This window comes from Prionailurus bengalensis, chromosome E2 (genome assembly GCF_016509475.1).
Source record: "Prionailurus bengalensis isolate Pbe53 chromosome E2, Fcat_Pben_1.1_paternal_pri, whole genome shotgun sequence".
Lineage (NCBI taxonomy): Eukaryota > Metazoa > Chordata > Mammalia > Carnivora > Felidae > Prionailurus > Prionailurus bengalensis.
This window is the reverse complement of record NC_057352.1, coordinates 57185825-57209011: the sequence shown is the minus strand read 5'-3', so window position 1 is coordinate 57209011 and position 23187 is coordinate 57185825. Positions and strand designations below refer to the sequence as shown.

General features: G+C 47.0%; 1 protein-coding gene across 1 annotated transcript in view; it reads right to left on the bottom strand.

Annotated features, from left to right (window-relative positions):
- Positions 1 to 23187, bottom strand: part of CDH13 (cadherin 13) — a 1034159-nt gene that overhangs the window by 232075 nt on the left and 778897 nt on the right. The window contains exon 7 of the mRNA XM_043599762.1: positions 16928 to 17106. Coding sequence (XP_043455697.1) covers positions 16928 to 17106 — 179 coding nt within the window. The remainder of the gene's footprint in view (positions 1 to 16927; positions 17107 to 23187) is intronic.

Sequence of the window (23187 nt, the reverse complement as noted above, 5' to 3'; positions counted from 1 at the left end):
TCCAGTTTCCTGTTTTTCTTATTCCTTACGGGGTCCTAATTTGGGAAGGAAAGGAAGCACCCTGTGCCTGAGCCTAGCACCTCAACACTACAGCATTCACTTTCACTTGGATGAATTGAGACCTCACCTTACACTCTGCTTAAATAACGAGGATGTGACCATTCTCATCAATGCATTTCAAGCATGTACGATGGGCAGATGTCCACAAGAGGCAAGAACCATGTTCCTGCGTAGACTCTGCGAGGCTGGGTTTATGGAACTAAAGCAGAACCAGGAGGTTCTACTGTGCCCTTGATAACAGGTAGTAGAAGCCACCACCTAAAGGCAACACTGGCATTTCCTTCCACTGACTCCAAGGGACAGACTGGGTCAGGGTAGGGGGGGCAGCCACTCAACCTTCCAGAAAGGCCCCGGGCTATGCCTTATAGAGATCTGGTCAGGTGGACTCCACCTCTGGTTAGGACACATCTGGGTCATCCTCAAGTCTTGTTGTTATTTCGTGACCGGTGGCAATGGCTACGAGGGGTTGAGAGCTTTCTGTGCCAAACCACGTGAAGCAGGCTGTATCAGTTTCCTACAGCTGCTATAACAAATCACGTAGCCTAGTGACTTGAAAACGACGCGCATTTGTTATCTTACAGTTCTGGAGGTCAGAAATCAAAAAGGGGTGGGGGGTCTCACTGGTGACATCAAGGTGATGGCAGGGCTGTTTTCCTCCTGGAGATTCTATGGGTGGACTGGTTTCCTGGCCTTTTCCAGTTTCTAAACGCTGCTTGCATCTCTCGGATGCTGAGCCCTCCCTCCATCTTCAAAACCAGCAGCATAATGTCCTCAAATCTCTCTCTGACTTTGACTCTCCTGCCTCCCCCTCACAAGGGCCCTTGCGATCATATCAGGCCCACATGGAAAACCCCGAAATATCTCCACATTTCGATATCCTTGACTTAATCTCACCTGAAAACTTCCTTCTGCCCCGTAAAGTATCCTATTCACAGGCTCTGGGGATTTAGGATGAGGACATTTTAGGGGTCGTTATTCTGTCTAGCCACAGGTCATGTTATGAGCCCCATTTTATAGGTGGAGAAATGGAAGCTCCGAGAGGGGAAGTGACTTTTCCAAGGTGACACAGCTAACAGGTTGCAGAGCCCAGATTCTGCCTCAGGGCTCTAGAATTCTCACATAGGAGCCCTGAGCCATTTCACCTCACAGCCTTTGCTTTTTTTTTTTTAATTAATTAATTAATTTTTGAGAGAGACAGTAGAGACAGCATGAGTAGGGGAGATGCAGAGAGAGAAAGAGAGAGAGAGAGAGAGAGACCGAGAGAGAGACCCAAGCGGGCTCTGTGCTGACAGTGGGGCTCAAACTCATGAAACCATGAGATCATGACTGAGCCAAAAGCAAGAGTGGGATGCTTAACCGACTGAGCCACCCAGGCGGCCCTCACCTCACTGCCTTTCTAATGGAAGAACTTAGGGAAACCGAGTCGAGTTTCCCAAAGGTGTGATGAGGCTAAGAGCAAAGAAGAAACCCCTGGCGTAAGTTTTATGAACGATAAGGCTGTCCTTCAGCGGATAAGATTTCGTCCTCAATATGGCCCATGCTTTTCTCTCAGCAGCCTGGGGGAGCGAAGCAGAAGCTTTAGGGCCAAGTCCAGTCCCACGGCTCGGTGCGTGAAGCAGGCAAGTCCTGCCAGCCCTGGGGAACGCCGCTACCCTGTGATAAAATGGTCAGTCCCGTGAGTGATATGGCCCTCATTTAATGCCTGGTTGGAAACACAGATGCTGTCATTGTGCGCACAGCAGCTGTCCAGCGTGGGGGCGGCACACGCACCCTCACGTGTGTCACGAGCTAATCTAACACCAAGAAGGTGTAAGAATGGAGAATGGGTTCTCCCCCACCCCAGAAATCCAGAGCCCAGGAGACACAAAACTGGAATTAGGGCCCAAGAAATCTTCCGTGGAGAAACACGAGTGCAAAACCAGTCCATAAGACACAGGCGAGGAAATGACTAACGGAGTTTAATTTTGGTTCCTGCTTTGGAGGCCCCATAAATAGAGATGCCGTTCGTTGAATCAGAATGGCCCTTTCTACAGCTGTTCTTTGCAAAGGTCACAAAACATTCACTTCCCACGGCTGTCTTGGAAACACAGAAGCGCGCACCATGATAGGTCCGGCAAGCTGCCGGCGGGAACTGGTGACGGGAGAAGTGAGCGGCTGATCAGCGCGTGTTCTGGCCACCGCCGTGGCCGTGTCGCTTAAGGAAATGGAAATGTTTGTTGTTTCAAGTGTGGAAGTGTTGACAACATTTACCTTAAGAACATGCCTTCCTGACGTCTGAAATGTGTTTCTTGTGATCACAGCAATTATCAGCAGAGGCTGCGGTGCCTAGTGTGACCCCCACTGCTTTGTCACTGATTAAACTGGCTCACGTAGGGGGCGCCTGGGTGGTCCGGGCAGCTGAGCGTCCAACTCTTGATCTCGGCTCAGGTCATGATCCCAGGTCAGAAGATCAAGCCCCACGTCGGGCTCCATGCTGAGCGTGGACCCTGCTCGGGATTCTCTCTCTTTCTCCCTCTGCCCTCGTCCCCACACAGGCACGCGCGTGCACACACACACACACTCTTTCTCACTAAGTAAATAAAGGTTAACAAAAATAAACATGGGGCGCCTGGGTGGCTCAGTCAGTTAAGAGTCCGACTTCGGCTCAGGTCATGATCTCACAGATCGTGAGTGCGAGCCCCGCATCGGGCTCTGTGCTGACAGCTCGGAGCCTGGAGCCTGCCTTGGATTCTGGGTCTCTCTCTTTCTCTCTGCCCCGCCCCTGCTTGTGCTGTGTCTCTCAAAAATGAATAAGTGTTAACAAAATTAAACAAAAATAAACAAAATTCCTTAAAAACTGGCTCAGGTAGAAACCAGTCTCAAGTTGAAGGTGACAGTCCTGCTGACCATTGATGCATCACACTGTGGCATCCTAACCCAGAATCCCCTTGTCCTCAGGATCCAAGATGTAACTGCTTTTCAAGATGAAGACCAGAACTGTATTTTCATTACTGAGACAGTACGTGGCCACTGCACCCAAATTAGAAAATACGGAAAAACCCAAAAGCTCCCCCACACCTGTGCTTGTATTGATTCCTTTAATTCTTACAACAACGCTTTGAGGGAGGCACATTATGGTTCCTATTTTACAGAGGAAGAAACTGAGGCACACATCAAACCAAAAGGGTTTTACTCTCTGTATTGTGCTACTTTCCTACAATGGGGCCCTCTGGGAAGCGTGAACCTTGATGTGGAAGAATATTTGATGACATGGCAATCATAATTATGGTTACCAATTGTTCAAGCTACCAACGTTCCCAGCATCACAGAGCTGGAGTGACACGGGGCTCAGATTTGAACTCAGGCTGCCTAGATATGAGGCTGTCACCTCAGACACTGCACTCTCAGAAAATTCAGATCCTAAAAGGACGAGTCCAAACACATTCACACAAACCCTTTCACGTCATAGACCATGATGACCTATGTTACTATTTCTGTCCCTCTAAAATGCATATATGGGAGCCCTAACCGCCAACAGGGTGCTCTTGGGAAGTGGGGCCTTTGGAAGATAATTAGATGAGGATGAGGACAGGAATGTGGGACACTTATGATGTGGCCAATATCCTTATAAGAAGGCTATGGGAGCTTCCTTTCCTGCATGGGAAGACGCAGTGAGAAGGGAGCCATCAGTCTCCAGACCTATGAGAAATGAATTTCTATTGTTTAAGCCTCTGCCAATCAATGGTATTTTGTTACAACAGCCTGAGCAGAATAAGGCGATGTACATATATAAACAAAAACAAAGAATAAAAACAACAAAAAGAATCACAGGTTAGGTGGTGTTTTGCAAACTTCTTGTTAATACACGGTGAACATCTTTCCATATCATTATATATTCTTGTGCCACATCATTTTACATGATTTAGTGGAATCTCAGAGTAGGAATATGGCACAATTTATTGAACAGATCCAGTGGTTTGACACTTAGCTTGGTTCTTTAGATAAAGATCCAGTGAAACTTCCATGGGTGAATGCGTGTACACATATTTGATTATGTGAATTGCTGTGTCAAAGAATATAGGGGCATTTTTTATAATTTTTTTTGTTTATTTATTTTTGAGAGAGACACAGGGTGTGAGAGGGGGAGGGGAAGAGAGCAAAGGAGACACAGAATCCGAAGCAGGCTCCAGGCTCTGAGCTGTCAGCACAGAGCCCAACGCGGGGCTCGAACTCGCAAACTGTGAGAACATGACCTGAGCTGAAATCGGATGCTCAACTGACTGAGCCTCCAAGCGCCCCATATAGGGACATTTTGAAAAAGTGCTTATTTATTTATTTTGAGAGAGAGAGAGAGTGCAAATGGTGGAGGGACAGAGAGAGAGAGAGAGAGAGAGAGAGAGAGAGAGAGAGAATTCTGAGCAGGCTCTGTGCCCCCAGTACAGAGCCTGATGCAGGGCTCAAACTCACAAACCACGACATCATGACCTCAGTTGAAATCAAGGGTCAGAATGCTTAACTGACTGAGTCCCCCAGGGGCCCCCAGAGGCATTTTTAAAATCCATTTGATTCTTATTTCCAAAACAGCCACCAAATGAATTGGACTGATTTGTATGTCCACACTAGGGCAGGAAAGAGCCTTTTCTCAGAGCCACTTTCTACCAAATTTCTAGGAGCCACCTGAGCTCAGAACCAGAAGGCCTCCTGCTGGGCCTCAAAGACCCATAGCCCAATCAAAAGAAAAGTTACTTCAAAACTTCACTGTGGTTTGCTTTCCTGTGTTGAAAAGAATTTCAAAATCTATTTCCTCTGTGAAGGTACCATCCAAATAATCAATAATATTGATTCATCTAGTGGCGGGGGGGGGGGGGCGGGGAATGTATGAGCTTTAGGGAGAGGCCGATATAGGCTCACATCTCAGTGACATCAGCTGTCCCCAACTCTGTACCCACTCAGTTCAAAGAAGGGCCCCCTGTCTCAGAAGGTCTCACCACCCCACTCGCTTCTGGCTCCTTTCCATAGTGCTCTTCCCTACTCTTGGGGCTCTGATGTGACAAAGACGGTCATTGGAAGTGGTTTCAGCCAGTGTTTAGTCTGTGTCTAGACAGCACTTTGCTTTACCATTATCTTTTAAGTTTATTTACTTATTTTGAGAAAGAGAGAAAGAGAGAAAGAGAAAGAGAAAGGGAGGGGCAGAGCAAGAGGAATTGAGAGAAAATCCCAAGCAGGGCCCGACGCGGGGCTCAGTCTCATGCGCAGTGAGATCGTGACCTGAACTGACACCGAGAGTCCGACGCTTAGCCGACTGAGCCGCCCAGGAGCCCCTTGTTTTGCTATTTTTGCATTGAACTGGTTGTTGTAATTATCGTAACCAAATTTTCAGTTTGGAATTAATTAACAAGTGTCTGAAATGATCTGTTTCTTAATCACGGGGAAATGGGACTGCTCTGCCAAGAAAAATGAAATCAGACCCATCACTCATGACCTAGTTCCTGTCCCTAGGATCCCACTCCCGGATTAGTAAGTGTGATTTGGTATTTTGAGAGCGGACCTCGGATACATACGCACGAATACACTCAACAACCAGTAGCTGAAGTTACTACTAATTGGACCATTTTCACGGGCAGTGTAATAGCTCAGGGCTGGCCAACGATGGCCTGTGGGCCCAAGTCAGCCAGCTGTCTGTTTTTCGGTGGCTTGTGAGCAAAAAATGCTTTTTATATTTTTCAATGATTATATTTTACATGGGTATAGATGTACTTACATATATTCTCAGTCTTACCTCTTGGTCCCCAAAACCTACAGTATTTACCATCCGGCCCTTCAAGAGAACGTTTCCAACCTCTAACTTGGCGGGTGTTCCTATAGTTTGAAGCTCCTTCATTGTTGAATGTGACACCCTAATGCCACATAGCCAGTAAAGCTGGCCATGCCTTCAGAACTCTGAATTATGCTATCAACAAGCTTTTATCCTATGGCAAACGTGCAGCAAATGAGAGGTCTCCCTGAAAACACAAGTGAAAGAAATGTGGGTCCCAGGCCTTTTGAGACACCATCGTGTCTTGAAACGCTCTATCGCTAGCTTGCCTTAATCCAAGCCTCCCGCTCACCTTCCCTGGAAATGCTTTGCGGCGGAAGCAGAACCTAGCGACCCTAACCACCCAGGTCCCGACTAGGGGCCAGGCACAGTAAGAACAGGTTTGAACGAACTGCTTTCCAAAGACTTTCCATCGACGCCTTTTCCCTTAAACGACAGGTCTCAATATGGCAAGAGCAAAGCGCCTCCTGTTTTCTCCACCAGTTCAAAGCCACAATAGAACGAGACAACTTTCCCTTCTTCCTGGGTCCCTCCCTCCCTTCCTTCCTTTCAATTTGGGAGAAAGAGAGAGCAGAGAGAATGTGCGTGCAAGCAGGGGAGGGGTAGAGAGAGAGAGAGAGAGAATCCTCAGTGGGCTCCAGCTCCAGCGGGCTCCAGCCCCAAAGCGGGGCTCAATCCCACAGCCCCGGGATCATGACCTGAGCTGACGTCAGGAGTTGGCCACTCAACTGACTCAGCCATGCAGGCGCCCCTAACTCGACATTCTTCCAAAACTGGGCTGTATCTCTCCAACTGGGACTGTGAACAGGGATGGGATGGAGAGCGATGTGATTTGAGTACGGTAACTGGAAAATGTGTCAGTGAAGTAAAACGTGCCTTTCTGTGCTAATCATAGTTCTTGGCTGATAAGGAGAAATCTACATTCTCTAAAAGAACTTTTCCCAAAAAAGAAAAAGTTCTTCAGCTTTTAGGGTACTTCACATAAAGTAAGATGGAGAGATTTAAAATGATGGAAAAACAGACGCACTCTAAACTCATCATCACCCTGCATTTTAAGTTATTTTTACCATATAAAAAAAAAGAGACATGGAGAAGAAGATAAAGCTTAGAGAATTACACATTCGTCAAACACAAAAAGATGAATCTGTCTTAATGACAAACCTAAGTGTCTCTTGATTCAATATGTGCTGAGCAGCTACTGATTGCCTAATGCTCTAAGACACACAACAACAGAGATACGAAGTAGGCTGGTGTTTATTCATTTATTAACAACCTGCGGAATTTAGGTTCAAGTGGTAGCTCCTTGTCTCTCCCCTTGAGAAGGCTAGAAACCCATGAATCAGCTACTCATCATTTACCAAGCATTCTTGAGCTGCCTCCAAAATGCGTCTGCTTTACTGATGGTCTCCCCTCCCGCTCACCAGCTTTCCCTCTGAGTTACAGCTCCGAGGGCACCATGTTTAAAAGAGCAGTGTTTAATGTTTAAATACAGTTGGTGGCGTTGCATTTACGTGAGGACACATCCATAATCCTTAGGATGACATTCGAAGCCCTCTACAATCTTGTGCCAACTCCCTGCCCTCGTCCGGTATCTCCCTAGGAGACCCTCAGCTCTCTGCCTCTTTTCAAGTCATGTATGAACGTGTCAAGCCTTTGCCCCTGCTGTTCCCATCCCCGGGATGCCCTTCCCTCAGCTCGTTGGCTGCGGCTTTCCATCCGTGCGTTGAGGCTCAGTTCAAACAGCACATCTCCCTGTGCGTGTGCTGCTGGTAGGTCTGCTTTACTTTATCACCAGGCAGCTTGATCTCCGCGTCGGCAGTCCGTCACGGATTCAGCAAGACACTCTGATGGGTGCTCCATACACATGCGTCGACATTCATGTCTGGATTTCGGGAGGTGGATTACCTCGGTGTTTCACGGAACTTTATAAGGCTGCCAGATTCTCTGCCGTGTGGCTGGAAAGTAGGTGGACTCCCTGCCAGAGGAAGAAAATCCCACCTCCATGCTTCTTCAATCTCATTGTCCACCATGAAAATAACTAATATCCACTGACATTTACAGGGTGCTAAGTGCTTGACATATCTTATTTAATCTTCCTTTTTTTTAAAAGTTTATTTATTTACTGTGTGTGTGTGTGTGTGTGTGTGTGAGAGAGAGAGAGAGAGAGAGAGAGAGAGAGAGAGAGAGAGAGAAAGTGCGAGAGGGGAAGGGGCAGAAAGAGGGGGAGAGAGAGAGACTCCCAAGCAGGCCTTGCACTGTCAGCACAAAGCCAGGCATGGGGTTCGAACTCATGAACCAAGACGTGAGCTGAGATCGAGTTGGATCTTAACCGACTGAGACACCCAGGCGCCCCTCTAACTTCATCTTCCTGATAAGCCTGTGAGGTGAAACTATGATCATCCTCATGAGTAGCAGATCAAGAACCAAGGTTTGGAGAGGCTAACGGACCTGCCAGCTTCTCACAGCTGGTAAGAGGTACGAGTAGTCTACGAATCCAGAGAGTCTGAAGGCGGCTCCCGTGCCCTTGACCCATGACTCAGACCAGGTTTCAGCCAGGTGACTAGAGACCGCCCTTGCTCTCATGGCTGGATGGGCCAACCTCGGAGGATGGGGGAAACGGTTAGGGGCACCAACACAGTGGAGACTCACCACAGTCTCCTGCTAGAATTGATCCAGAGCGGGCAAGTGCAGAAGTTCACCAGGGAGGGCGCCGACTCCCCGTCTCCAAACCCAATGCCATCAGCAGGACGCCGGCTGGCTCTCGCGACTGAATCTCAGACCCCAGGGCTCAGTTAGCATCATGCCTCGTCAACATCCCATTCCACTTTATTTGCTGACACAACAGAGCAAGTGTGATTCACATAGGGTGGTTCACCATCTGTGTTTCATTTGCAAGGATAATGTGTTATTTTAAAAATAATAAGAATTTATTTACATCTACCCCCCTTCCCCATTTTCTCAGCGGCAAGTGATAAGAAAAAAAAAAACTGGAGAAAATTATCCCAACAAAAATATTTATGAGTAAATAGCTCACAGAAATGGGGAGGAATGCTGCTATCTGAATAATTCTGGTCCCGCCCACCGAAATAAAGAAAGAGAATATTCTTGACAGTGTGATTGAATTGTGTATAATTACTGCCAATGTTTTAAACATGATGATAATGAGAAAAGTATTAGCATGAGATCAGAGCCGGCTGAAAACATTTATTTTACTGAGAGTGTGATGGCTATTTTTTTCTTTCATTCAGGGCAAGGAAGAAAATGCTACCCCTTAGGATTATTCCTTTATTTTCGGGCAGCTTGACACGATAGCATCATTTTCACAGATTTCTTTACTATGTTTCTGGAGATGCAGCCTACGTGACAATATTTTGACTTGGATCACCTGGACCCAACACATCTGAGTTCTCCTGAGATGCGCAGCCACATGTCCAATGTCATTGACCATTTTCCATACGATGCTCCCTCTAACCTTCGTCAGTTTTCCCTGACATAATCAAGGACTCCTGAGTCTCTCATAGCAAAAACACGCACATAAATCTAAAAATAAGTCTTATGTGACACTTGCCATGGAAAGAAGGAAGGAAATTCTCTGTTTTCCCATTTGGCCTAAAAATTGGGGCATTACAAAGTTTCAGAAAGTCCTTTACCAGCTGAAAATAGAAAATAAATTACATTCACAGGCCTAATATCTCTTACTGGATGTACATTCTTACGGGTAGGCTACCAGTTCCCTTAGATTATCTAGAGGACAATACATATTAAGTCGAAGGTGAATTCAAATAAAGATAGAAAAGTGCTCAAACCCCTTAAAAAGACTTAATGATACTCTCACAATGCAAGTGTTAAGATCGAATTTCAAGGGCCTCTTTAGGAAAATGTCTCTATTTGTTAAAAAAAAAGAAAAAAAGAGGGGCGCCTGGGTGACTCCGTCGGTTCAGCGTCTGACTTCGGCTCAGGTCGTGATTTCGCGGTTTGTGACTTTGAGCCCCTCATCCGGCTCTGTGCTGACAGCTCGGAGCCTGCTTCGGATTCTGTGTCTCCCCCTCTCTCTCTGCCCCTCCCCTGCTCATGCTCTGTCTCGATCTCAAAAATAAATAAAACATTAAAAAAAAGAAAAGAAAAAAGAGGAGGAGAAGGAGAAGGAAGGAACCAAAAAGACAAACAGAGCCCCCAAACTGACCATTAGCTACTCTGAGTGGTTTCAAATTGTGGCCGTGTTCGGAAAAGTTGGCAGATTTCGGCTGATGAATTTCGGTCTCCCAGCCCAGATGATCAACTAAATAAACCATTTATCAAACGTTAGGGACCTTTATCTGATTTTATTTTGTAGCGCAGCCAAACATAGTTTAAAAACATAGACAGAGCTGTCAGAACGAGGGGCTGAGTGTGGTTATGGAAAAGAATAAAACAGTGCCCCAGATGAACCCAATTTCGTTTAGTAGGATATATGGCTCTTATTTTCTCTAAATGTTTCCCCAAACATTTAAGCAAGAGACACAGATCCTCACGCCCATCCCCCTGGCCAAGGTATTTCTTAGAGCCTAGTGCAGTCCTGACACAAGGTAGGCGGAAGTGAGTAGATTCGATTACTGGATGATTACACAAGGGCGAGACTAGGCTCTCAACTAAAACAAAATCATTTCCTCTGTTTGTGTACCCATGCTAGGGCGGTAGATCTTGCAGGAACTTCTAAGATCATCTGTAAACTATTTACTCATATATACAGACTGAAGGAACACAGGCCATCCATCCATCAACCCATCCATCCAACAAATCTTTGCTGCGTGCCTATTATTTATCTGGCTCTTAAATCTGGCAGTGAGAATACAGAGAGGGGACAAAGATCCAAGATCTCCTTCTTCAGGTAGTTTATATTCCCATATGGTTTCAGAAAAAGCAATCAGAGGACCTTGCACTGGAAAACGCACCGAGTTTTCCAAGTAAAATTTGATGTCTATTAACGCTGAGCTTATGAAAACAGAAGGGCAGTAAGTGGTCACGGCACCTGCTCTCACAATCCAGCTGTGAATCTAAGGGATGGCCACAGAACCCGGCCCAGCGTCAGGAAAGGTGAAGAGGCCTGACTCCCAGAACACAGCGAATCTGGCCTGCACAATTGGGAAAGAGTCTTTTTGTATTGGCAACATGTGGGTAGAAACAATAGTCAAGGTGTCGGCAGGAGCTGAGGGAACTGGAGCCTGGGTGATGGGCAGCCACAGGAGGTGTGACACATGTAATAACTGTGTTCGCTGTTTGCAAGACTAGAGGAAGGGATGCACATCTTGAAGCCGTGAGAGAGGTGGTGTGCAGAGGTCATGATCACAGTCATTCCTGATGAGGAAATAGGCCCAGAGAGGGTCAATGATTTGCCCAAGGTCCCACAGCTGGCCAGGTAGGAGAGTGAGTCTCCCAGGCAGCATCCTGCAAGGCACGTTGAAGATATTCAATAAATGTTTTCAATAACTACAGCTCAAGGGCAGAAAACACATCAAGGATCTAACCTTTACTGATGAACTGAATCCCTTGTATGACATCCTACCAAGGGCAGTCTGTCTGAAGACATCCCTCAACGGGGAACTCACTACCCACGTTTACAATTTACTACAATGAATAATGATAGTTACGGCAGCTTGTATTGAGAATAGACAATGCGCTTTATGTGTTTTAGCACATTTGATCCTCACCAACTCATTTAGCACAGGTGCTATTATTCCCACTCCACTGATGAATAACTAAGGCAAGGAGAGGCCAATTAACTCACCATTACGGATTGAATTATGTCCCCTAAAAAGATACGTTTAAGTCCTAACCCCTCATACCTGTGAACATGGCCTTATTTGGAAGGAGGGTCTTTGCAAATACAACCAAGTAAAGATGAGGTCATTTAGGGAGGTCCTAATCCAACGTGACTGGTGTCTTATAAGAAGACCCATGTATGCACAGAGGCAAGACCATGAGAAAGCACACAGTCAGAAGGGGGGCATGTAAGACGAAGGTTGAGGTTGGAAGGGTGTGTCTACAAGTCCAGGAACACTAAAGATGGCTGGGAACCACCAGAAGCTGGAAGAGGCAAGAGAGGATCCTCCCCTGGAGACTTCAAAGGGAGCCTGGCCCCACCAACACGCTGGTTTGAGACTTCTGGCCTCCAGAGCTGTGAGAGAAGAAATGTGTGTCGTTTTAAGCCACCTGGCTTGTGGTACATTATTACAGCCATCCAGGGAAACAAACATGCTCAGTTTACATTACGGGGTCAGCAACCACACTGAAACATGGTCTCCAAAGGCAGGGACTCCTCAACTTGTCGCACATTTGGATCACCTGGGATTATTCTTTTAAACTACCAATGACTGTTCTACCGCCTGAGACTCTGATTTTATGGCTCTCGGCTTCTGCTGAAGCACTGTGATTTCTTTCTTTAAAAAAATTTTTTTTTTAAGTTATTTTATTTGCTTTAGAGAAAGCGAGTCGGGGAGAGGGGCAAAGGGAAAGAGAAAGAGTTTTAAGTGGGCATCAGCACAGAGCCAGACCTGGGGCTCGATCCCATGACCTGAGCCGAAATCAGGAGTCGGACACTCAACTGACTGAGCTGCCCAGGTGACCCTGGAGCACTGAGATTTCTAAGGCTCCTCAGAAAACTTTGAGAAACTCTGTCACAGTTGACTCTACTTGTCACCATTTGGGGACCAAGCGGAACAAAGCCACCAAGCCCAATGGCATCTATTCAGCAGTGGTGGCCCCCCGAATGGGAAGCCAAGTCAGCTGCCTGTCACGGTTAGGAGGAAAAGGGGGGGGGTCAGTTATGGGGCCTCAGAAGATGGAGACAGCAGGTGAGCTTCCTTCTAGCATTTTCACCTGACCCAAAGCCAGCGAGCGACAGGTGGTCTCACTCCCAGACCTGTGCATACACTGCGGGTCCAGAGGCCACACGGCCCCACATGCAGCGGGAAATGAAAGGCAAGGGCCCTGCCACACAGCAGCCTGCACACAGAGAGATGCTACTCACTCTGAGCCTGCTTCCCTTCCCTCCTGCCCTTCCTTCCCTTTACTGCTCAGTAAATATCTGTTGGGCATCCGTCCTGTGCTAAGGACTGGGAATGTGCCAGGGAAGAAGATGGGCACAATCCCTTCCCTGCTCAGAGTATGGATGGGGGCAGATCAGCGAGGGCACCTGCCTCAGCTGGCCCCACTGGAGACATCCTGAGGAGCAGTGGTGGGAAGGAAAGGCAGTGACCGAGATGGTGGCATTAAAGATAATTTATCGGCGTCCTCGGCTGTCCTCATCGACACGCTTCAGGACAAAGTAAATATGGGAAAGGCAGGTTCAAAGAAAACAGTGCCCGCTGCCTCCCCGGAGTCTTGCGTCACCTGCCAGGGTCCTCCTTGGGTCCGTACACAGTAAAGGAAAGGTACTAAATGGAAAAGCAAAGGGAAAATTTACATCGTATCAGCTGAGCTCATGAGGCCAGAGCCAGCGGGCTTCTAGATCCTCTAAGCCCAAGCAGGTGGGGCCTAAACAGGACCAAACCATTTGTATCGTCTCAGGGGCCCCAGCTTTCGAAGTCCCCGACCCATTTGTTTACATTCACTGTATTGCAGGGGTCCCAGTGGAATATTTTCTTAAAAATGAATAGGGCATAAATGTTCTATTTTTTAATTTTTTTACTGTTTATTTATTTTTGAGACAGAGAGAGACAGAGCATGAACGGGGGAGGGTCGGAGAGAGAGGGAGACACAGAATCTGAAACAGGCTCCAGGCTCTGAGCTGTCGGCACAGACCGGACGCGGGGCTCGAACTCACGGACCACGAGATCATGACTTGAGGCAAAGTCAGAGGCTTAACCAACTCAGCCACCCAGGCACCCCATATTTTTTAATTTTTTTAAAAAAGTTTCTATGTTTTATTTTGAGAGACAGGGAGAACATAAGCGGGAGAAAGGCAGGGAGAGAGGAAGAATCCCAAGCAGGATCTGTGCAAAGCCCGATGAGGGGCTCGAACTTGGGAACTGGGAGATCACGACCTGGGCCCAAATCAAGAGTCGGACGCTTAACTGACTGAGCCACCCCAGTGCCCCAGTGCATACACGTTTTAAATGTTCTGCTCGGATGGTCCAGCAGTAGACTTTAAAACCACACCCGAGACAGGACGCCTACTCAGAAGTTGTCCAGAAATAATGACAAACAATTCTCCAGCCCTGCTGGAGGGGCCCGTCGTAGGCACGTGATCCAGGAAAGGCGCAGTGAGCTTACAAGTGCCACGTGCAAGTCCTGTCCCTTTAAAGACGAGCAACGCGGAGTCACGTTTTACCCTTTCAGCAAACTTGCCGGGGAGAAGCTTACCGCAGCAACAGTGAATAGTCAAGGCTTGCCTACATTCGGGGACGTTCCTTTCCTTCAGATTGCACTGATGTTGCCCGGGTCAGCAGTGAACTCTGGAAACCCTCACAGAGAAGTGACACTCCTCATTCATTTTCATTGATTTTCCAATTTCAGTTAAACTGTGTCTATCTTTCGGGGGCGGGGGGAGCTGTTTATGCATCGTGGCTAGAAACGCTTCATTCACCTCCCATAATTGCGTATTTATTGCAAGTTGACAAAAACCCGAATGAAGAGATCATGAGCTTAAAACACATCTGGCCCCCCGATAAACCTTAAAAATGGAAGAATCCACTATATTATCACTTTGGTTTATAAATAGAGACTTACAACACGTTTTCTGTCAGTAAAAACAGACGCTGAGCTGCGGAAATCACTGCATTGCATCTATGCCTTGCAAAAATCTGCAAGTGTCTTTGGGAGAATTAGGGGTTATGGGAAAGCTGGTGCGTGTGTGTGTGTGTGTGTGTGTGTCCACATGCGCGTGCACATGCATGCTGGGCAGGGAATAGACAGAGGTGGAAAGGCGTTTCTTGCCTCTGAGGAAGATAACGAATCGAGCAGTCATAAAAACATGGAGGGCTGGAAAGGGAAGGGAGACAGGACGAAGGAGAAGGACTCCGTAAGTTCCTTGCCCCCCACCGTTTCCCTACTTTTAACTAGTAACGATTACATTTTCCAAGTGACAGCCACAGTTTCAATGCAGATCTCATCCTCTCCCTCCCTTCCAGTGAGTTCTCTTCCTCCCTTCCAGTGAGTTCTCTTCCTAGCTACTGATTCCCACCCCCGAAGGGCAAAATCTTCCTTTCCAACACATTCTTGCCTGTACCGCAAAAGACGTATAATGAAGGTTGTTAGCAGTGCTCCAACTGTGCTTGGAGCAGTGGGGTTAAGACACGCAGACGATCGCAGCATCTGCTCTCTGTTAAGTTTACAGTCGAGGCCACCGGAACTTTCTGTGACGGTGACAAGATTCCATACCTGTCCCGGCTGATGCATTTTCACATTTTCATTTCAATGAATGCAAATGAAAATTTAAATAACTGCACAGGACTAGTGGCTACTGTGTTGGGCAGTACTCTAGACCCAGAGGAAGGGGTATTCTTTTTTTTTAAGTTTGTTAGTTAGGTTATGTATGTACGTATGTATGTATGTATGTAGGGAGTGAGCGAATAGGGGAGGGGCAGAGAGAGAGGGAAAGAGAGAGAGAGAGAATTCCAAGCAGGCTCCAAGCTATCAGTGCACAGCCTGACATGGGGCTCGAACCCATGAACTGTGAGATCATGACCTGAGCTGAAATCAAGAGTCATATGCTTCAGTGACTGAGGCCGCCCAGGCACCCCAGGAGGGGGATATTCTTTTTTTTTTTTAATTGTTTTTTAATGTTTATTTATTTTTGAGAGGGAGGGAGAGACAGAGAGAGAGACACTCACAGAGTGTGAGTGGGGGAGGGAGAGAAAGAGACGGAGCCACAGAATCCCAAGCAGGCTCCATGCAGCCACTGCAAAGCCCTTCGAGGGGCTGGAACCCACAAACGTGAGATCACGACCTGAGCCGAAGTTGGATGCTTAACTGACTTAAAGACAGTGGCTCGAACCCAGATTCTGGGCAGAAACTACAGTGTGGAAAAGCAGAAAGGAGAGAAGGCATTTCTGACCCAAGGAAATGCACAGATGCTTGTGGAAGGTCTGTGGGATGACGCCATGTTGGCAACAAAGAATTCCAGGATGGGAGATCTGGGGCGGGTGGAGGCGGTGGGGGACAGAGGGGAGTCCCTAAGTTGGCTGAATATGCTGCGTTTGACGGGCCAAGAGTCTCTCCTACTGAGGGGAGCCTGTGGGGAGCTACAGAGGGACATGTGACTCAGGCGGGGGGGCCAGGGCCAGGGGGCACATGTGGGGGGACGTGAGCTGGGCAGGAGCCCACACCCCACATACACGGGACTGAGACCACCAGCTCCATCTGACTGCCACGTCTGATGTAACCGACTGTCCACGTGTGGAAACTTCCAGAATTTGTGATTTTCAGGAAGGCTGGAAGTTGGAAATTTTGAAAAATAAAAATGAAATCTAAATATTCTGACACGGCCACTAACGTGAAAACCTGAAAGCAGCCTAGGTAAAACCAAAGAGCAAGGGGGTGGACTGGCCGAGTTCCCTGGGTCGCCCGTGTGTGACATGTGACCTACGTGATGGGTGACGGTTCCCAGCGACAGCCTAAGGGTGAAGCAGGAGAGACGGGTTCCGGGGGGACACAGTGACAGAGGGTTTGGGAAAGAAGAGAAGTCCAAGCCACCTGACTCTGTGATCTCGGGCAAAGCCACCTCCCTCCTCTCTGTCCCTCTCCTACCTCCCTGCCTGCCCTTCCCTCCTCTGTCCCATCTGCTTCCTCTGGAAGGTGGGTAAGGATAGAGTCCCATTATGAGGACTCATGAGTAAGTGCTTCAGGAGGAAACCGAGGCATCGGGTGGAAGGAATACAAATAATTCCAAGGATGTGTGTGGCCTCTTAGAGTGTGTGGTTTTGGTTCATATGGTATCTCATTTCCCTTTATGGATGCCCCCCCTCAATCAACCACGTGTAAGCACCTCATTTCCACCTCTCCACGTAAAGTGCCTTTGCCTGAAGCCGTACGCCATCGCCCCTGTGAGAGCCGCGTTTGCTTCTCATGAAAAAAGATGTGTGCCTTTCAGCTCACCTCTCGGTCCAGCAACGCAGGTGACACGACGGTGACGATGTCCCCTTTTTCAGGATCGATGTAGAACATGTTTGGAGACGGCTTGTCAGGCGTCTGCTGACGGATATTGTACCGCAGAAGGGCATTATCTGTGGCCGGGTCATCGGCATCAAAGGCTGTCATCCGCATCACTGTGGTCCCTAAGGGGGGGGGGGCAGGGGAGAAGGGCAGGAGACGGTCACTCGGGGGACAGCGATGGGCAGAGACCCCCCCTTCTCCAGCAATCGTCAGAGACTGATGCACCAGTCACTTTCCAAATTAAAAAGAAAAGCATTTCCAGAACCATGTTGTGTTTTTGCTTTTCTTCGACTCTCCCTCGTCACATTAAAAGACCTGAAATAAAGAAAAGAAATCTTTGCCGTTCAGCAGACTGACAGCTTAATTTTTCCTTCTGCTGATATGCTGTTTATTTTCACGGGCTTTCATTCGATCGTGAATGTGGCTGCATGACAATGGCCTTTATTTTAAAAGCTCTTATTAAATGCCGATTACATGTGGGGCTCTGGGCTGGGTGATGAGGAAACAGAGGTGAGGAAAGGCATTCTCTAGTGTCCACCAGGTCGGGGGTCAGTAAGAGTGACAGCAGATTAAAAAAATAGCGAACCGTCACAAGTGCGTTGAGAGACAGCATTATGAATACATAAGAGAACAACTTCATCTAGCCCGGGGTTCAGGAAAGGTTCCAGTGCAGGCGCCTAAGGAGTGAGTAGGTGTAAGCAACGCGAAGGAGAGGGTCCTCAGTGGCAAAAGATGTTCCGGTTAAAGGGAACGTGACCAAACGTTATTTCAGCCCCCCACTATATGGCAGCCACACTGTCATAGGCGGGTCAGAGACGAAGACAACATAGGGATAGAGGAGGACGATGGCAAAGGTTGGTAAGGATGTGCGACACCGGGCTGGCTCATACACAGCTGAGACGCAGAATTGGTGTTCGCCACATTGGAGGACTTTGGAGCAGCAACTAGTTAGATCTACCCTATGCCCCAGCAACAGCACTACTAGGAATTTACCCAAGGGATACAGGAGTGCTGATGCATAGGGGCACTTGGACCCCAATGTTGATAGCAGCACTTTCAACAAGAGCCAAATTATGGAAAGAGCCTAAATGTCCATCAGCTGATGAATGGATAAAGAACCTGTGGTTTATACACACAATGGAATACTACGTGGCAATGAGAAAGAATGAAATCTGGCCTTTTGTAGCAACGTGGATGGAACTGGAGAGTGTGATGCTAAGTGAAATGAGTCATGCAGAGAAAGACAGATACCATGTGTTTTCACTCTTATGTGGATCCTGAGAAACTTAACAGAAGACTGTGGGGGAGGGGAAGGAAAAAAAAAAAGGTTAGAGAGGGAGGGAGCCACAACATAAGAGACTCTTAAAACCTGAGAACTGAGGGTTGATGGGGGGTGGGAGGGAGTGGAGGGTGGGTGATGGGTACTGAGGAGGGTACCTGTTGGGATGAGCAGAAATTTGACAATAAACTTCATATTATAAATAAATAAATAAATAAATAAATAAATAAAATATGTACCCATTTGGCATCCACTGTCAAGAAATATTTGCATGGGAGGGGGCGTCTGGGTGGCTCACTTGGTTAAGTGTCTGATTCTTAATTTCGGCTCAGGTCATGATCTCACAGTTTGTGGGATCGAGCCCTGTGTCAGGCTGCACGCTAAAAGTATGAAGCCTGCTTGGGATTCTCTCTCTCTCTCTCTCTCTCTCTCTCTCTCTCTCTCTCACGTGCGCGCGCTCTCTCTCTCTCAAAATAAATAAATAAACTTAAAAAAAAAAAGAAACACTTGCATGTGTTGACAAAGCGTTCTTGCAGGATGTTCACTGCAGGATTATCCATCATGGTGTAAGATTTGCAAACAACCTCACTGTCCAAACAACAGAGGATTTGCTAAAATGATGGGATTCCCCACACTATGAAAAAATTTGTAGCGGGAAGAAAAAGGTTGGAGGTCTAATGTGCTCTAACGTGGAAGTCTCTCTAAGAGTACCATGTGAAATTATCAGGTTGAAGAATGTTACCCATAGTATGGTATCATTTTTGCGAACCTGCTTGCACAAAGAAATTGCCACAATACTTTATACATATTTTGCAGATACAGTTTATGTCCATCAAAGCATAGAAGGTCTACGAAAGTGGACTTCACATGGGTTATGGTGGTGAAGGGGAGCAAATCTCGCCACCCAAGATATGACTCTTTGGCATACTGATCGTTTTAAGCTGGTTATTGTTAAAAAGCTGCAGTCACAAGAGAAGTTCTGAAAATCAAGAAGCTACACCTTTTGGAAGGAACATTTCCATTTGTAAAAAAGGAGGATGACTCTAAATCTTGACAAACTCTTATCAATGGAGAAGGCAGGGACTTAAACCCGTATCACAACTCTACCCTCCTTGACTGTACTTTTCCTGGTCACCTCCCATAACTCACCGCTCTCCCCCTACGTCTCCCCGTCTTTAGCTAAAGATGGTATTTAAGGTGATGGCTTCAGCCATTTCAGGAAATGACTCCATTTGCCTGTGTCTCTCCCATGTACGTAGGACGTATACAGGTTGCTAAACTTTTGTTCCATTTTCTCCTGTTTATCTATCTCATGTCAATTTGATTCTTAGACCAGCCAGAAGAATCTTGAAGGCCAGAGGAAAACTTTTCCTCCCCAACAGCGGTTAAATCTGGGAAAGTACAAGGGGGATTGGGATTAAGGAAGGTGATGAGGAGGTAAGATTTTGGTGCAACCTATAACGTTTTGATCATTTTTACAAGGAGAATGTATTACTTTTGTGATTCAGTGTCAACTTAAAAAGATCGTAATTATGAATAATTATAAATACTGCTAATCTAAAAAATAAAACAACCGGTTATTCTACTAGCAAAATGGGTTACTCAGGAATAGCAGAGAATTACAATTCCGGACCTGCAAACTACAGCAAAGCCATAGGCAAGTCCAACAAACAAAGGAGAGTGATGTTATTTTATCAAGAAGGAAGAAGTTGGGAGGGGTTGTATTGAAGGAAAGTCCACTGGAGAAAAGCAAGAGTTCAAAGTGATGACAGTTACTCATCGGTTGAGTTGTAGGGGTGGTCGATTTCTTGAACTAGATGCAATGTACATCCTTCCCTGTCAGGACCTGTAATTGATCATTTTTTCTTGTTGGTGATTCTTGTGTCTCTATTGGACAATTCTCCTATAATTGATATGGAATGGTGCGCTCCCCTTCCCAACCTTCTCCTTGCCAGCCTCCCTGCTCCACTTTAGTGAGGTTTCCCTGTATTGACTTCACAAGCCCAATAGGAGCATGGGGTAGAACAGAATCAGGTACATTTACCTGCGGGTCTTGACAATTGTGAGCCATCATATTTGGCTCAGGGCGACCCGCCAAACTATATCTTTTCATTGTAGTTTACTCTTCTAAGAATATAGGGCCCACCTGTGGATTCTGACCCCTTCTGGACCCACAAAATGTGGGTAATGTGAACTAACGGGTAACAGATGAAAGCAGTACCGTCCAATAGTTCCCAGAAGTATTCACATGTGGAAAATATTGAACCGTAAACATGAAATTCATCTGGCTCAGCTGCCATCCTGTTATTCTTTTTCCATCTATAACAGTGCTTCTCAAACCATCCAAAGCACTTTACTTTTTCCCCACAATCAGAATCAGATTATGAGCCATTAGGTCTGATTGATCAGGCAAATGAGGGGATCCAATCACCCTAAAGTTGAATGGATTTCTAGAGCCGTCTCAGTGTTGCCATTAGGCCAGATACATCAGGCACATTTTCTACTCTACCATGTTTCTTTGCACTTCTTTGTTTCTTTGTGAAATCGTCCCAAGGCAAACTTCAGGGTCCACGGCAAGAAGAGAGAAATCTTGGGGGCGCCTGGTGGCTCAGTCGGTTAAGTGTCTGACTTCGGCTCAGGTCATGATCTCATGGTTTGTGGGTTTGAGCCCTGCACTGGGCTCTGTGCTGATGGCTCAGACCCTGGAGCCTGCCTCGGATTCTGTGTCTGTCTCTCTGTCTGCCCCTCCCCTGCTCACGCCCTCTCTCTCAAAAATAAATAAACATTTAAAAAATTTTATATATAAAAAAAGAAATAAGTCTTGGCTTCTGCCCCTACCTTATCTTGCCCCTTGTCTTTGGAAAATATTAGGAAACAGTCTGGGACTTTGTTTCTCATGGAAGCACACAACGGAATCAGGGCCTTTTCTCAACCTGCTGGTCCAGGCAGCCACTCCCTATCTAGAAACACTGGTGTGACGGGTGACACTTATTTGCCTCGCTGGTCTAGGAGGACAAGACACTTTAATGAGGATCCCTTCAGAAATCAGAGGCAGTTTTCAGGCCTATAAACTCGCCAGGGACGTGCTAAGCGAGTTCCTTGTGGCCAGAGGCATGAAGGAGGCCTCAACACTATCAATTCCACAGGAAATTGTCTCTGGTTAAGTATGTATGACCCAGTGCCTTGCACTTTGTTAATGTCCAATGAATGCTTGACTGATGGAGTCTTTGCCCTATTTAATGTGCTTTTAATCGAAGTCCTAGATGAACGAGCAAAATGACGTCTAAAAGTGAAGTCGTGAGGCTTGCATGTGTCACGGCTCCCACTGAAAGGATGAGGGGAAGGAAAAAAGATCTCGAGGCTCATGGATTTTCAATTTTCACCAGGAAATTCACTGATGATGTCTTTTTTGGTGGTTACTGTTACAGATTTCATAACCTAACACAAGGTTATACTGGAATGTTCCCAAGTTTACCCAGGAAATGCTTTTTATTTTAACGAATCGTTCGGGAGCAAATGAACTTGATCTTATGTGCTGCCTTTGTCCTAGCCCAGATGTGGGTACAGAACAGGATTAATGTCTGCGGCCCACCTCCATAGAGACTGAATAACATCCTAAGTCGCATCAACACGTTTGTAGCATTGATGAAAATGACCTTGGGTGACGTTTAGGTTCAAGTTTTGCTGTGTGAACATGGGCAAGTGATTCAGCCCTACCCAAGCCTCAGTTTCCCCAATTGCAACAAGAAGATATTAGTAACACTTTCCTCTTTGGTCTTTGTAAGGTCAAATGGGATACCATATTAAAGGACTCGGTACAAGTCCTTTGAGTGTTTTGAGGAGGATGCCTTTTCTTACCAAACCTGTTCAGGGTTCTGAGCCATCATGGGGGTGTAGGCAATGGCCTCAGACCACAGAGCTGTCCACGGAACCTGGTACCTGCTGCGGTGAGCCCAGCTGCCCATCGTCTCTGAGTTGCCCTGCCTCACCCTCTCCCTTGTACCGTGTCTGTGGTCTTAGTTTGCAGATATGGGTTTCTGCTGCAAAGATCACAGCTTTATACGAACACATACACATGCACGTGTGCTCACACACACACACACACACACACACTCACACACACATGCTGTAGGCTACACTGTGATACTCTCATCTTCCTCTGGGATCAAGGTTCTATCCTGAGTCCCAGTCCATCCAATGGGCCCAACACCCCGCTCTTGCTAGCCCCTCCCCTGGGGGCTGGCTCATGATTTTCATAATTCCAGTTCTTCCATGGCTAGATAAACCAGCATTTCCTGAACTGTATCCAAGGAACTCTGTTCCATGAGCTCAGCAGAGAAACCGACTTGGGAAACACACAATAATCGTAGTTACGCAAGTTTCTATCCTGGAGGACGCCTCCTGTCTTTAGTGAGCAAATGTGTATCATAAATCTCCAAGAGAGAACAGACTCTCAGCGTTTCCCTAACTGCTCTGTTGATGGAGCCTCTTCGCTTTAAGAGCATCTTTATGTGATGGGCCGCCTGGTCCTAAACTTGAGCTCTCGGAGGGGACAGACTGTGTTCTGTTCATCTTCATAAGCTCCGTGTCTCCATGCAGGAGGTCCTCTATCAATGTTGAGGACAATCGCATTCTTGCAATTCACTCAAGCTTTGTCTTATTTCACACTGACCAGAAACCATAAAGCACTTGTTACTGAGAAGCGTGGACAACACTGCCTGCATGTTTTTCAGAGCCAGGCACGCTTCACTACCGCCTCTGAATATGTAGATATATTTTTGGCCCTTGGAGGCCCTCGTTGGAACTGGATTCACCAGGTAGGCACCAGGACAGCGGCTCTGATGCCCATGGGGGGCACCCTTTGGCCCTTTGGGGCAAAGGCGCCCTACCCTTTGCCCGAGCCCACACCCTGGACTCTCAGAAG